The 15,361-nt window shown below is 50.3% G+C and overlaps 2 protein-coding genes across 4 annotated transcripts in view; both read right to left on the minus strand.

Annotated features, from left to right (window-relative positions):
* Positions 1 to 8,439: 8,439 nt before the first annotated feature.
* Positions 8,440 to 13,078, minus strand: Tmem86b (transmembrane protein 86B). The gene is made up of 4 exons (XM_020179251.2): positions 12,304 to 13,078; positions 11,632 to 11,878; positions 10,546 to 10,943; positions 8,440 to 9,008 (listed from the first exon to the last, which is right to left on the minus strand). Exons 1-3 carry the CDS (start codon positions 12,349 to 12,351, stop codon positions 10,561 to 10,563), a joined length of 678 nt encoding a protein of 225 aa, XP_020034840.1. The 5' UTR covers positions 12,352 to 13,078; the 3' UTR covers positions 8,440 to 9,008; positions 10,546 to 10,560.
* Positions 13,079 to 13,232: 154 nt separating this feature from the next.
* Positions 13,233 to 15,361, minus strand: part of Ppp6r1 (protein phosphatase 6 regulatory subunit 1) — a 28,499-nt gene continuing 26,370 nt past the window's right edge. For 2 of the 3 annotated variants that reach the window (XM_074058282.1, XM_020179249.2), the window contains exons 19-24: positions 15,170 to 15,341; positions 14,971 to 15,041; positions 14,773 to 14,854; positions 14,236 to 14,346; positions 14,071 to 14,142; positions 13,233 to 13,984 (exon numbers count right to left, since the gene is read on the minus strand). In XM_074058282.1, the coding sequence (XP_073914383.1) occupies positions 13,981 to 13,984; positions 14,071 to 14,142; positions 14,236 to 14,346; positions 14,773 to 14,854; positions 14,971 to 15,041; positions 15,170 to 15,341 (512 nt within the window). In that variant the 3' untranslated portion in view covers positions 13,233 to 13,980. The remainder of the gene's footprint in view (positions 13,985 to 14,070; positions 14,143 to 14,235; positions 14,347 to 14,772; positions 14,855 to 14,970; positions 15,042 to 15,169; positions 15,342 to 15,361) is intronic. The other variant, XM_074058283.1, reaches the window with a different exon arrangement.

The following is a 15,361-nucleotide window of genomic DNA, read 5'->3' on the forward strand; positions in this document are numbered from 1 at the left end:
TTTGTAAGCGTGAAGCCCTGAGTTCAAATTCCAGTCAGAGAGAGAGAGAGAGAGAGAAATTAAGCATGGGAGAAAAACAGAGAAAGAAACCTGAGTGGCTGGTAGGGGAGGGGACCCATTGCTCTCTGAGAGAGAAAATGACTTCCCCAAAATAGTGGTGAGAACTAAGTTATGTGGTCTCTGTCATGTTTTTCCCCAGTGCAGGAGATTGCACCCAGAACCTCACACATGCTAGGCAAACACTCTACCACTTGAACCATACTCCCAGCCCTTTGTTTGCATTTTGTTTTTGAGATAGTCTTGCTATGTTTTACTGGTCTGGCCTCGAACTCTTGAGTTGCTGGGAATACAGGCATACACCACCATGCCCCACTGGGATATCTCTTTAAACAACATATGTTTTCTGAGTATAAAAAGTACTTACTGGTGTTGTGGGTGTGGCTCAAGTGGTAGAGCACCTGCCTGGCCTGAGTTCAAATGCCAGTACTGCCAATTAAAAAAAATGCTTGCACAGTGAAAATTTTAATCAGATTCTTGCCCCCAAAATTAAAATTCCTACCACTGTAGGGCATTCAGGAATGGTCTGGGGCAAAGTGTGCAGATAAAGGAATGCCTACATCCCAGGGATAAGCAATAAGGGGGTTGGGGTGCAAAGTCCAGCCCTGGAGGCAAAGTTGAATCCTGGGGTAATGACCGCTCCAGGCCTTGCTTCCTCCTGTGACTCAGGGACAAGATCATAGTCTGAGATGTTCCCAGAGCAGGGCAATGAGTGCTGGTTCCTGATTTCCCCTTCCCCCTTGTAACCTGGCTTCACAAACAGGGGTTGTCATTACAGAAAATGGCAAGGGACAGCAAACGTTTGTTGAATGACTACCAGGTACCAACATGGTATGGCAGCCAACTCTGTCTGTGGCCCTCACTTTCTGCTGACCTCGCACTTCTGTGCAGTGCCCTCCCACAAGGAACAGGATGGCAACAGTGCAAACATAGGCGTGTGCCTGTGAGGCAAGGCTGTAATGACGCTGGGGCCACTTCTGCCTTGCTGTCTCTCTGGGATTAGTGCTCTGCAGAAGCTGTGCTGTGAGGACATCGGAGATGGCCGTGGGAGGTGCACATGGTGAAGATCTGAAGCTCCTGCCCACACCTATGTGTGTCACTGAGGTCTTCTAACGAATGCAGCCTCGGGGACATATTTTTTTTTAGTGGGACTGGGATTTGAACTCAGGGCTTCAGGCTTGCAAAGCAGGTGCTCTACTGCTTGAGTCACACCTCCAGTCCATTTTGCTGTGGTTATTTTAGAGATGGAGATCTTGTGAACTATTTGCCTAGACTGGCTTCACACAGTGATCCTTCAGATCTCAGCCTACCAAGTTGCTAAGATTACAGGCGTGAACCACTGGAGCCTGTTCTTCCTTCCTTCCTTCCTCCATCCCTCCCTTCCTCCTTTCCTTCCCTCCCCCTTCTGGATCTTCTTCAACATGTAAACATGAAAAGTTTTCTTATCCAAAATCCACCTTCTGTCAGTTGTGGGTGACACGCACCTGTAATCCCAGCACTCAAGACATGGAGGCAGTTCTTTTAAACAAAGGCAATATAACTTTCAATGGTATGTAACTTCTGCCTAGGGACACTGTGAGTCTCTTTTCTGTACAGAACGGACTCACTGATGTTTACTGACACCTGTCCCCGAATGTAGTCAGCCCTTAACTGCCCACCATAGTGACAGTCCAAAATAGAGGGTCACCTAAGAGTTAAAAATAGCTACAGATATAAACACCTAGAGGCAAAGTAAGCATAAGATTCTGTCACTTTTCCAAATGAAAAGTTAGATTCTTTATCCTTCCTGCTGCACATGGCAGGGTCCCTCCTGATGCTGCTATCATTGCAAATGTTCAGGTCACACCTTCTGTACCAGATTTCTCTCTTCCAGAATGAAAGCCTTTAGGACCCAAATCATGAGACAAGAGGGGTCATGAATGAGATCTCCAGGAACAACCCAGGTCTCCATGAGAAACCTTAATTGTCATGGACAATGATTCAGACACCTTGTGTCCAAATGAGTCCCAAGGGAAAGAAGTAGGAGAGACAATTTCCCCTCGTAGGTAGGGTCTGCTACCCCTTGTCAGCTCGAGGCAGATACTGAAGATGGACAGCCGCCCCCACTCAGGAAACCCAGAAAATAATTTTTTGGAATTTTAACTCTCAGGGGAAATTTGAGGCAGGCTAAATTAGGGACTCATAGAAAAAATTAGATTAACCATGCTTTGGCTCAGGAACCACCCTCACCTGGCTGAGAACCACCCATGCCCCTCCCCAGTCACTACTGGGTGGGAATCTCCTTGTTCTCCCCTTCCCATAGGTTACCATAGGTTTTAAAACACCTAAAGAGCAGAAACATGCTCTCGACTTCCAACTTCCACCTGGGCTTCACCATACTTTCCCTTTGTATTTCCCTCCCCTAACTTTTAATAAATTCCATTTACAACCCCCCTCCAAAAAAAAGAGAGATAGAGACAGGAGGATTTTGAGTTCAAGACCAGTATTAGTGAGACCCTGTCTCAAAAATCCAAAATAAGAGGAAAAAAAATAACCCACCTTAGGTCTGGAGATATGGATCAAGGGGCATTTGCCTAGCAAGAGTAAGGACCTGGATTCAAAACACTAGTGCTTCCCCCCAAAATAAGAACAAAAGAAAAGATTCCCCCACCTTGTCTAGTGCTGCCTCCACCCCCTGGCTTCTTAATGCCTCATGGAACAGGCTGCCTGTGCACCAGGAAGACACGTAAGGTCATTCCTGTCCTCTTTGAGAACAGAAATCCCCATGGAGTCACTGAAGGAAGCCCCTCTTAGCACAACCCTTCCACCTCAAGTTCTTTTCAGCCCCTCTTAGCAACCCAATGAGCATAATGGAATACCCATGTATATGATGACAATTTTCTGTACCTCTGGCAAGCAAGGACCAGCCATGAGTCACCACAGGGTGGCACCACAATGCCACAGCTCATGTTCCCTGGGAGCAGAGCCTCAGACCAGCTTTCTAGGAGAAAGGGTGTGAGGGAGTAGTATGAGATGGAGAAGAAGTTGCTGAGTGAGGGTATGACCTCACTCGGGAGACCATAGGGACAAGGGTCTTATCTTTGCACCATGATCTTTGTGAATTCCTCAGGGACGAGTTCCAAAATCTCCCTGACAGGATGTCTTTCTGTTTGGTCAACAGCAATTCTCAGTGGGGTGCTGGTAGCTCAAGCCTGTAATCCTAGCTACTTAGGAGGTTGAGATTGGGAGGATCACAGTTTGAGGTCAGCCTAAGCAAATAGTTTGTGAGACCCCCCCATCTCCAGAATAACCAGAGCAAAGGGGTCTGGAGGAGTGGCTCAAGCAGTAAACACTCAAAAAGCAATTCTCTTGGGAACAGAGCATCTGTGAGCTGGGGTCAGTGCTTGGTGCCTGTAAAGGAGACGTGTGGAGCACTGATAGCCACCCAGTCACCAGCTCTGAGTTAGTTCTGACTCAGAACCACCTCAATGCATTTCCTTCAGGACAGACTCACTGATATGAATCTGTGACTTTTAACATCCCCACCCCACCCCGGCCAGTTTTTCCTGGAGGCCAGTTTTCAGGTGATAGGGCATTTGGGAAAGGGAAAGTCAAATTGCTAGACCCTGACTCTTATTCAGTTATTTGAATGGGTGCAAATGGCACTGGGTAGTCTGCTTTACTGGGGTTTGGGCGGTTCAGGTAAGGAATGGAAGACTGACCAGAACACCCCCAGCAGGTGCTGTGGGCTGTAAAAACCCTGGGCTTAGATCACAAGTTCCTCAGCATGAAGGTGGAATAGACTTACTCATAAAATGGGTTCCTGATCTATAATGTGGGATCTGTGATGGTAGAAAGGAGAATTAGGGGTCCCTAGGACTTTTCCACCCATCCTGAATAGTAAACCCAGGGAAATAACAGATCAGTGTCACCATGCACCTTGGAAGAATTGGGGGAGGCGCTTTGGGGGGGGGGTCTGTAACCTCTTCTCATGAAAGAGCTGATGGACTTTTTTTCTTGACAAGACCAGGGTTTGAACTCTGGGAATTTGTGCTTGCAAAGCAGGTGGTCTGCCACTTGAGCCATACCTCCAGTTCATTTTGCTTTGGTTATTTTGGAGATGGCAGTGGTGGTGGTGGTGGGGGGTATCTCAGGAACAAATTCCCTGGGCTGTCCTCAAACCTCAAAGCCTCCCAAGTAGCTAGGATTACAGGTGTGAGCCACCAGTGCCCAGAATGGTACCCAGAATGCCATGGATCTTGGAGAATGGAAGTGAAAACTGTTTGGGGGTGATACCTTCAATGGCAGCTGGTGTAACCAATGTGGGGTATCCTTCTGCAAATGACTCTACCCTGTAACTTGTTATTTAGCAAAGGAACTAGAAACTATTTTTTTTTCATGACTGGGGTTTGAGCCCAGGGCTTACACCTTGAGCCACTCCACCAGCCCTTTTTTGTGAAGGTTCTTTTTTTTTTTTTTTAAATAAGGTCTTGAGAACTATTTCCCCAGGCTGGCTTCAAACGTCAATCTTCCTAATCTCTGCCTCCTGAGTAGATAAGATTATAGGCGTGAGCCATCGGCACCCGGCCTAGAAAACGTGTTTTACTTCTATAGTGATTAACCCCCAAAAGTTTTCTTCCATCCAACTGGACATGCCGGGACTGTCTCCCTTGTCTCTGGGACCTACATCATTTTATCAACCCCTATGTCATCATGCTGGCCCTCCTCACACTTAGGTAGCAGTGTATTCTCCCTGGAATAGACACCCACAGGAACCTCCTAGTTTCTCAGTAAATATTTGTCGACTGGACATATAAATGAAATCATTCCCTTCATATTTGATTTTGTGGCTCTGCTCTCTGCCCACCTCACCAGCCTCTCTTCTTAACTTTACTCTGGCTACACTGAAGTCCCTGTTGTTTTTTTTTTCCTCAAGGCATCAGGTGCTTACAAACCCCAGGGTCTTTGCACAAGCTGTTCCTCTGCTTGGCAACTTCTTTCTCCACCAGCCATTGTCTACTTCTCCATCTACTCCTGGTTGACCCCAGATACAGTTAGCTACTCACTCCTGTGTTTACAGCATCACTAAGCAAATCCTATTGTAATACTTGGCATTGTCTGTGGCTTTGCCAATTTTTCCTTTGTTTTGGCAGTACTAGAATTTGAACTCAGGTTCTTACACTTGCTAGGCAGATACTCTGCCACTTGAGCCACTCTGCCAGACCCTATTGGTCCTTTCTTTTATCAGAGTGCCTCAGGAAAGAGACAAGCTTTTCCTATTCATCTCTGAGACACAAGGCCAATTCCACACCTGGAAACTGATGAAGGTTCAAGAAATATCACTTCAGCCAGGCATGGGGTGCACACCTGTAATCCCAGCTATTGAGGAGGTGGAGATGGAAAGATTGAGTTTGAGGCCAGCTCAGACAAATTTAGCAAGACCCCACCTCAAGAACAAAATATAGAAAAGTTCTGGGAATGTGGCTCAGGTGGTAGAGCACATGCCTCCCATGCACAAGACACTGGGTTCAGTCCCTGGTACCACAGTTGGATCCAAGCCATACTGGATTATCCAAGTTTGCTGTTGGGATCCAGCTCTGCAACTACCATGTCCCCTGGACTCTGACCTGGGGTTAGATCTCCTTTGATCTCAAGAGTCAGACCCAATCCTTCCTGCAAGGTCTTCCAGTCCATTTGCTTCCTGCCTGATCTTTGCACACACACCCCACTGCTCACTCCTTCACCTAAACCTGCCACACTTGCCCTCTTCCTGGTCATGCCTGGGGGGAGCCAGAATTGAAATACCCAGAAAATGACCGGAACCCTACTGTGGAAGTCAGGCCCTGCTATCACCCCTCCTCACAAACTGAAGCAAGAAGTGAGGTAGATTCTGGGAAGGAAGACAGGGGGCAGGAGTGTCCTGGTGGCAGTCTGCCTTTGGATGCTGGAAGGTGCACATGTACAGCTGTGAGGAGGGCAGAGGCTGAAGCCAGAACGCCCCAGAGAATGCCTGGGAGCTGCTGCACTCTAAATCAAAATCTCAGTGCCTTCTGTGCAGACGCTAGTCCTCCACCCCATACACAGCACACTCCAGGCATCCCCCTTGGAAGCTGGGATCACAGTAGACCACAAGAAAGCAGCTGTGACCACAAGGCTACAGCAGGGAACCTGCCCCACCTCTTTTTCTTTCCAGACTTTGAGACTTGATCCTAACAACCAGGGCTTCCCGGTACTGTCCTTGATGCTGACATGGTTCTGAACTGAGGTCCCAGGATAGCAGGTGTTGGTCCTCATGGAAAAGCACAACAAACTTGCCAAGCACTGACTGAAGTGGAGAACACAGTACAAGTCCTAAGTGAATCCTGCTGACTCATGGCCAAAGCACCCTGCACCCAAGAGAGGCCTTCGTGATGAGAACACAGGGCCACTTAGTGAGGCAGGGGATGGCACTGTGGCAGGTTTGTCGGGGGTAGGGCAGGGCTGGGATGGCCGTATCATCCTCATTCAGGTTTTCATCAATGGTGCCAGCCACTTTCTAGGACAGGCCATCAAGTCTCCCTGTGCCCCACCCCTGAGGGAGGATCAAGCAAGAGTAGGAATTTTGTCAGAATCAGCCAGACACAGAAAACATTGATTAAAACATTTAAATAGCTGGTGGAGTAGTTCAAGTGGTAGAGTGCATGCCTAGCAAGCATGAGGCCATGAGTTCGAGCCCTAGTACTGCAAAAGAAAAAAAATTTTAAATACACTGCCCTGAGTGGCATAAGCCAGGACCCCACACAACCCTACTCCCGACAACTACAGGAGTAACATCCTTTAGCATGGGGTCCTCAAGATCTCTGCTTCAGCTCTACAGAAGCAATAGTTTGACAGTCAAGTGTCCATGTGTTGTGCCTTGGATGTTGGTGCCTCCTCATGTCAAAACCTAACCCCCAAGATGGAGTCATGAGGATGGAGTCCTCTGGAATGAGCGACCTTCTAAGGAGCTTGTTTGTTCATTTGCCTCTTCCACCATGGAAGGACACATAGAAGATACCATCTGTGAGGAACAGGCTCTCACCAACACTGAATCTACTGATACCTTGAACTTGGATTTGCCAGCCTCCAGACCTGTGAGCAATAAACTTTTTCTTTTATTCATATGTGCATACAATGTTTGGGTCATTGCTCCCTGCTTCACAATAAACTTCTGTAGTTTATAAGTTACCCAGTCTAAGATATTTTGTTACAACAGCCTGAACAAAACGAGGGGCCATTACAGACTGATGAAGAAGCACTTTCAGTATCACTCCTGGTTTAAGTAAGGATGCAAAACTCTGGGTGAGACCAGGGAGGTGGAAGGAAGGGGTAGCATGAAGTCAACTGCACAAATGAAAGGGGAAGGGACCAGACTTGGCGGGTGTACGGGTAGGGAGAGGTCAGGTAGTAAGGTCAAGAGATTGAGGGAGTTCTCAGGCAGGCAGTCTGGAGAGCACAGGCCACTCATGAAGAGTGAGATTTTCAGATTAGTCAGAAAGAATGTGGGAACAAAGATGGAAGAGGCAGGACCATGGGCAAAGGGTCTGGACAGTTTTCCAGAGAAGTTGTACAAATGGCCAAGGAGCACATGCAGAGCTGTTCAGCATGGTAGCCATCGAAAACATGGAGCTCAAAACTGCAGTGAGACACCGCCTCACACAACCATTACCATGACTATAGATAAACCCAGGGCTGGGGGTATGGCTCAACTTGTGGAGCACCTGCTTAACAAGCACAAGGCCCTGAGTTCAAACCCCAGTACTGCCAAAAATAAAGATCCACAGATAACAATTATGGTGAAGGTGTGGAGAAATTAGAACCCCTGTGCACTGTTGGGGGGACTGTAAAATGGTGCTACTGCTGTGGAATAGTATAGGGGTTCTTCAATGTGTTAAAAATTGACAAAACAAAAATAAAAGGCTGGGAGCACAGCTCAAGTGCTAGAGTGCTAATATTCGCCCCAAGTTCAATCTTCAATACCATAAAAGAAATATTGAAAAAAAAAGTGTTAAGCTAATGTTTAATGCACAGCTGTCATGCCAGTTACTCAGGAGGTAGAGGTAGAGGATCATGAGTTTGAGGCCAGCCAGGGCATAATAGCAAGACCCTGTCTCAAAAACAAAATAAGAACAAAAGGGCTGGGGTAAGCTCTGTGACAAAACACTTGCCTGGCATGTGCAAGGCCCTGTGTCAGTCCCCAGCATGCAAACAAACAAAAAATTGGGCAAGTGGAATTGGTCAAGTGGTAGAGCACCTGCCTGGCAAGCATGAAGCCCTGAGTTCAAACCCCAATACCACCAAAAATAAATAAATAAATAAATAAAATTGACTACCACACGCAATCCCACTTCTGAATACATAGGCAAAAGAACTCAAAACAAGGTCTCAAAAAGGTATTTGCATGTTCAGTCATAACAGCATTATTCATGACAGCTAGAATGTGGAAGGAACCCACGTGTCCATTAATCCACTAATATACGAGCCACCTGTGGTATATACACACAAAGGAGTACTGCTCAGCTTTAAAAAGGAAGGAAATTCTGATACACGCTGCACAGTGAACCTTGAAGACGCTATGCTATGTGTCTTTAGATATTATTCCTCTTCTATGAGATGCTTAAAATAGTCAAGCTTACAGAGGAGGAGGAGCGAGGATAGGGAGTTGATGTTTAATGAGTATGGTTTCAGTTCTGCAAAATGAAGAGCGTTCTGGAGATGGATGGGGGTGGTGGTTCAATGTTCTGCAGGCATGTTAATACCACTGGACTGTACACTTGAAAACGGCTAAGCTGGTAAATTGTGTATCATGTGCATTTTATCACACAAACACACACACACAAATGGAGAATAATCAGCTTTCTGCAGCTTTACTCCTTGATGTCAGTGGCCACCGAATCACGTGAGGAACTGATGTCAGTAGTGCTGCTTTTGAATATGAAGAATGGAGATGGACACTGTTAAGAGAAAACCAAATTAAAAAAAAAAACACACACTGAGATACCACTTCACATGTATGGTGCTATAGCTCAGTTCTTAAGTGTCCCCCAAAGCCCATGTGTTAAAGGCATGGTGGCCTCGGTGGTGCTACTTAGGATATGGTGGAGCCTTTAGGAGGTGGGGCTTAGTGGGAGGTCTTTAGGTCACTGGGGGTTGGTCCTCAAAGGGAATTGTGGGACCCATCTTTCTTCCTTCTTCCCAGTCATGTAAGCAGTTTTCCTCCACTATGGGCCCCCACCATGATGTGTTGCTTCTCTATAGGCCTAAAAGCAACAGGGCCAGTCAGGCGCTGGATAGCTCACATCTGTAATCCTAGCTACTAGGGAGGCAGAGATCAGGAGGATCAGAGATCAAAGCCAGCCCTGGCAAATAGGTCACGAGACCCTACCTCAAAAAACAACCATCATAAAAAAAGGGGCTGGTGAAGTGGCTCAAGATGTAGGCACTGAGTTCAAACCCCAGTACCACACACACACACAAAAGCAACAAGGCCAACCAATCACAGACTAGAACCTCCAAAGCTGTAAGCCAAAATAACCTTTCTCTAAATTGATTCTCAGGTATGTGCTATAATGACAAAAATCTCTCCTTTCTCCTCTCTACTAAGAGTTCCTAAACATCTGTCATGAATATACAAGTCTCCCTTCTGCTGTCAGAGTCCCTTATAAGCACATATCATAGACAGGAAGTCCAGTCAGGTCTTGGGGAGCAGCTATGACACCATCATGTCCTCAGATGCAGAACCTGAGGCCCAAAGAGGGTCAGTGGCTTGCCAAAGTCATACTGCTGAGGGCCGTACCTGGGTTCTTCCTTTTCTATTGCCACTCCCTTGTTATTTATCCCTTCCTCACCAAGTTCCCTCATCTCCTCCTCTGATACTACTGACTATAGTAGGTTGTGTTCCCTAAAAAGACGTCTTTCCTGGCCTCAGTTTGTACAGCCTTCACCTGTAACAAGGGGAGAACAACCCCATCCCCACCAGAGAACTTGCTTGGGCACCAAGCCTGGTTTATGGGGTCCAATCAAGATATTTGTTTGAGAAGCAGAGGCAGGAAGATTGCAAGCTCGAGGGCAGCCTGGGCTACATGGCAAGACCCTGTCTCAAAAACAAAACAAAAATACAGATGTGTGCTATGAACTGTGATCATTCCTCCCTGTCATCCTTCCCAAAATAATGGTAACACTGACATTTCAATGCCCACTTTACTCAGGCAATGAAAAAACATATTCAGAGCAGTGGGAAGGGGCAGTCGGATGGGGAAGGCTGACTAGGAACAGGACGCAGGCATGGTGGGGAGGACAGGATATGGGTCAGGTTGAGAAGCCTGGAATCCAGGATCAGAACCAGGGAAGGTAGCTGGAATCCAATCATGGATTTGGAATTGTCAAATGTACACGAATGTCATGAGCATCCAGAAGCTCTGCTGTTGTGGGTGTCTCGGGTGGCCCAGTTTTGGAGGCCCAAGTCCTTGTGGGAGGGGAGTGGACACTCACCTGTTTGGGCCCTCATCAGTGCATCTTGAGCCCTGGGCTCCTCAGGGCTGACAGGGCAATAAGGACCTGGGCTGCATAGTAGGTGGTCATGGTCAGCAGGCGGGCATAAAGCAGGGGCTGAGCAAAGTTGTCCCAGGCTAGCACACCATCAGAGAATGCAAAGAGCAGAGCACCCCAGCTGGCGCTCCCACCCTGGGCCATGCCACGCCACAGCATGGTGGTCAGGACCAAGCTGTAGGCGCCTACAGGTTGAACCATGTTTGGCTCCAGGTGTAGCAGGAGGAGGCTGTAGTACGCAACAGAGACCACGATGGTGAACAACAGCAAGCCCAACTTCAGGGGAGAGAGGCCGAAGGCCCAGAAGTAGAGGACGTGGGCGGCAGCAAAGGCAGCCGTGCCTGAGGAGAGAGAGGTGGGGCAACTGATAGGTAAGAGCCATCCTTGGAACTGCCCAAGTCATCTGCTTCTCTCTGGTGCCTTGACCACTGCCAGGTGAAGGAAAGAAATCCCCAAGCACCAGCTCCCACCTTTGCCATGCCACCACCATATCACCTGCCCAGATTGCAAAGCTGGATCATGGATGGTTTCCTAATTCTCCCACCCTCAGATGCTCCACCTGCTCTAGAAGCAGTGGGAATGATCTTAAAATGCTTGCTCCGCTGAAGTATCTGTCAACTCCCCATCTTGTTCTGTGAGGCCCCACACTCTTGATCTGCCAACCACTCTACTCTAGCCACCCTGACCTGTGTGGACAAAGGCTCTCATATGCTGCCACCCCAGGGTCTTTGCCCATCCTTCTGACCCCCATACACACAGCACCTCCTTCAAGACCTTCCCTAATCACCACTTCCTTGGCAAGGCCTTCCTCTATCACTGACACTCTCATTTTCCTCCATGCTACTCCCTGCCTTCCAAACAAATACTGCCTGATCCCAGCCCTGCCTGGGCCATGAGCTGCTGGTCACCACTGCCTCCTGGTGTCTCTGATCACAGCTTGGCTCAGCACAAGAGCTCAAGGGGACCCAACTGCATCCCAGGCTCACGTCCCAGTGTCAACTCAGGCTCCTCCATGAGGTCCCTGCTCACCGTGGAGGAAGGTCTCAGGCCAGATGAGGCAGGCATCCCCCACAGCTGAGCACACAAGGGCTCCCTGGAGGAGCCAGGTGTAGGCCCTGCCAGGAGCCACAGCCCACAGGAATACAGCCAGGCAGAGCACAGGCAAGCACTTGACTAAGGCGCTGAGAAAAGATGGCTGGTCCTCTGGAATCCAGACGAGGAAGTAGATGGAGCAGGTGAGAATGAAGGGGCTCAGCCACCTGAGGACCTGTTGGTGCTTTGGGCAGGGGAGAGTGAGCTGCTAAGTCTTCTGCACTCAGTCCAGCCTCCAGCCCTTTTGGGGGTCAGACCTGGCCAGTGCCAGGTCTCTCTGTGGACATGGTGAAGCATGGCTATAATCCTAGCACTTGGAAGACTGGGGCAGGAGGATCGTGAGTTTGAGGCTAGCCTGTCTCAAAAACAAAAAGTTCTCCCAGCTTCTATCCTGCCCCACCTCACCCCCAGACCTGAGCTGTCCAGGCTGAACCTACTCAGGGATCAGGATCTTCTGCCTCCCTGGTGACCTGGTCACCCAGGCCTCCTGCCCGCAAGGACCAAGAACTCAGTCCCCCAGGACGCGGTCTCCTAGGAGGGGCACAGGGTGGGGGATAGGGCGACCCTAATTAACTTCCCAGCCCACCCCCTACCTCTGCAGGCTCTCACTTGGACTAAGAGTGTCTTCAGGGTCAGCTCCTCTTTCCTAGGATCCATGTTGGCCTATGACATGCAGAGTGGCCTATATCTGAGAACTGGTGGCTTCAAGGAGCAGAGGGGAGGCCTTGTTACACGTTAACCCAAAGAGTGTCCTGTGGACTCTGGGACTGATAACAGGGTTTAGGGAGATGCTGCCCCCACCAGGGTGGTGGCCTTGTCTGGCACCTGCTGATAAGGTGCCCATGGGGACTCAAGGATCCCTCCACCCCCCACAGCCCCTTCCCAGCAAGGGACCTGGCCACCTCCTTTTGTCTGCTAGCAGTCAGGAGGTCTACAACTGCTCCTCCCATTATCCTTTGGCCAGCCAATCAGAAGAGACAATGCAAGGTTCCATAGAGTAGAGAAGCTGGGGAGGTGCCCATCCCCAGGACTAGCCTGGAGGTGAGAACAGGGACTCCTGCTTCTCCCTGCTGAGGGGTGCCCCACCACACACGCTGGCTGAATGAAAATTGAATTACATCCAGCCTACAGGCCTGGATGTCACCAGGAACAGGTTTCCCTCAATGATAGTGGTATACTGATTCTTCCCTGACCTTCCCCTGACCTCACCACCAGGCCATTATGACACCTACACTCAGGCACAAGGCAGCTTCCCTCCTTCTCCCTGCCCTCTGAAGCCCCCAGGCCCCCAGATTTCCCAGCAGGTCAAGGTTGTGGAGGTCAAGCAGGTCAGGCTGGGAGCCTGCCTGTGAAGAACAGGCACCTGAGGGAATGCACACCAGGGACAGAAGGGTCCCTTCCTTCTCAGATCCATGCTTCTTTTCAACATATCACCCTCCCTCCAACCCCATCCCTAGAGTGTTGTCCAACAAAGGTCACAGCCTCTCCTGGGACTCACTCCAACCCCAGTCCCAGAACTCAACATCTCACCACCAGGATCGTAAACTGTCTTCCTTTATTTATATTTGCAATATGAAATAGAAGCTCAGACGAACACACACACACTCAGCCAGCCTGGGGGAGGGAGCTGGGACAAGGCCACTTGGCAGCAGGGCTGGGACCCCAGGCCCTTAGGGCACAGGGGGCCCAGCCAACCCAATTCAAGGCCTGGGGATGTTGCCAGGGAGGCCCCGCTCCCCCAGGGCCAGGTGCCTGGGTCAAAGTGCAGGATGTGGGCAAAGGCACGGCCTCACTTGAGCCCTGACGCCCTCACCAGCTGCCCCCCAAGGTGGACCTGAGCTGAAAGGCCAGGCGTGGGCGTCTGCACCAGAGCATGGAGCATGGGATGGGTACACAGGCAGTAGCCTCGAGACCTCCAGTGCCAATCCCCACTGGGACAGCCAGGGAGATTGTGCTTCGGAGTCATTGGCCCAGTACAGCATCCTTGCTTCCTTTCTCACTCTTCTCCCTCAATATATATATAATATATAATATACGGTTCTCTCTCCTTTCTCTCTATGTGACTCTCTATCTTTATTCTAGGAGGCAAAGCTCCGTAATTTCTCTTCTCAGTGCAAATGGGGTGGGTGAATGGGGCCTGTCTCCCTGGCACCAGCCTCCTGGCAGTCCAGAGGAGACAATGTGGGGACAGGGTGAGGGGAGCAGGGGGCAATCAAGGACCCAACCTGCCTCACCCGGGGGTCCATGGGGAGGACAGAGGATTTAGCCACTGCTGCCCCCAGGCAGCTACCTAGGAAAAGAGGGAAACAACTGTGAGAGTCTAGCAGTCCCATTTCACACACCACCCCCACCACCCCAGTCTGTAGCCACACTCACTGGGAGCCCGGGAAGACAGGACCTCCTGGAGCAGAGCCATTGGGCATTGGAGCAGACTCACTGGCCTGGGCACTGTCAGGGGGAGAGAGGGGACCAACAGTCACTTCTGTCCCATCTCACCCACCACCACCCCACCCATTCTAGGGAGACTGCCTCACTGCTCACCTCTGGCTTTCGGGAAGCCCCAAGGGCTCTGGGCTCTTTTGCCCCTCCATAGTCTGGGGGGGCTGCTGGGCCCCGGAGGCTGGGACAGAGGTAGCGGGGTCTCTGGTTGCACTGTGGGCAAGACCAGTGAGGCTGTTAACTCCTCACCTATTACCTGCAGATATTCTCACAGCCCAGCCTGCCTGAAGGAGCCTCCGGTGAGAGTGGGACAGGCACCGAGTAGGTGCTCAGAAACCATACAGATACCTATGAGGATGCAGATGGCAGAGTGCGGTGGGGCCACGCACCCCAGGGGCTGTCCCCTTGCAGCCACTGTGCACCCAACTCCTTCTGATTCCTCTCACGCTCCTGGAAACCTTTCCTAACTCTGGGGCTACAAGGACCACTGTGTGAACTCTGACCCCACACATGTATTCACTAAACAAACAACCCACAGGCATAAGGCAGCTCTTGGACAAAATAGCCCAGAGCCCACCTCAGCAGGGAGGCTTGGCTTGCCCCTCACCCCCAAGTACCCAGATGGGACCCACTGGTCACCTGTCCAAGGAGCTGGGGGCGGAGCGCATCCCATGCAAGGTGGCCTGGAGGTTCTCGACACTAACCAAGGCCTGGCAGGGGGCTATGGAGGAAGGAGACAGACCATATTTCAGTTGCCACCTCCCTGCAAGCTCACACCTGGCCAGGCTGTAAACAGCCTGAGACAGTACTCAGGCCCTTGGTGGGGGAGGGCCTCACCCAAGGACTCTGCTAATTTGCTGCTATCTGTGGCTTCCTGAGGTGCTGAGGGGGAAGTGGCATCCTGAGACCTGGGAGGCGAGAGAAAAACCCAAAAGCATGACTGGGGTTAGCACCTGAGCCTGAGACAGGACCACGACTCTGGACTGCCTCCTTGTCCAGATATCTGAGACATGCCCATCTGCCTGTAAGTCCCCACCTGAGCTGCAGGGCATTGTGGGCTGGAGGGCTGACCGGGGTCTGGTCAGGGGGTGTGTTGAGGGGCCTAGTCGGGGCTGCAGGCCCAGATTGCAGCTTCTCCTCCTTGGAGACTCGAGGACCCATCGGGTTGTCCATAGGCACTGTGTTGAAGTCGGCTCTCCAGTTTGGGCCTGGGGCAGAGGTGGGGAAG

This window comes from Castor canadensis, chromosome 16, assembly GCF_047511655.1.
Source record: "Castor canadensis chromosome 16, mCasCan1.hap1v2, whole genome shotgun sequence".
NCBI lineage: Eukaryota > Metazoa > Chordata > Mammalia > Rodentia > Castoridae > Castor > Castor canadensis.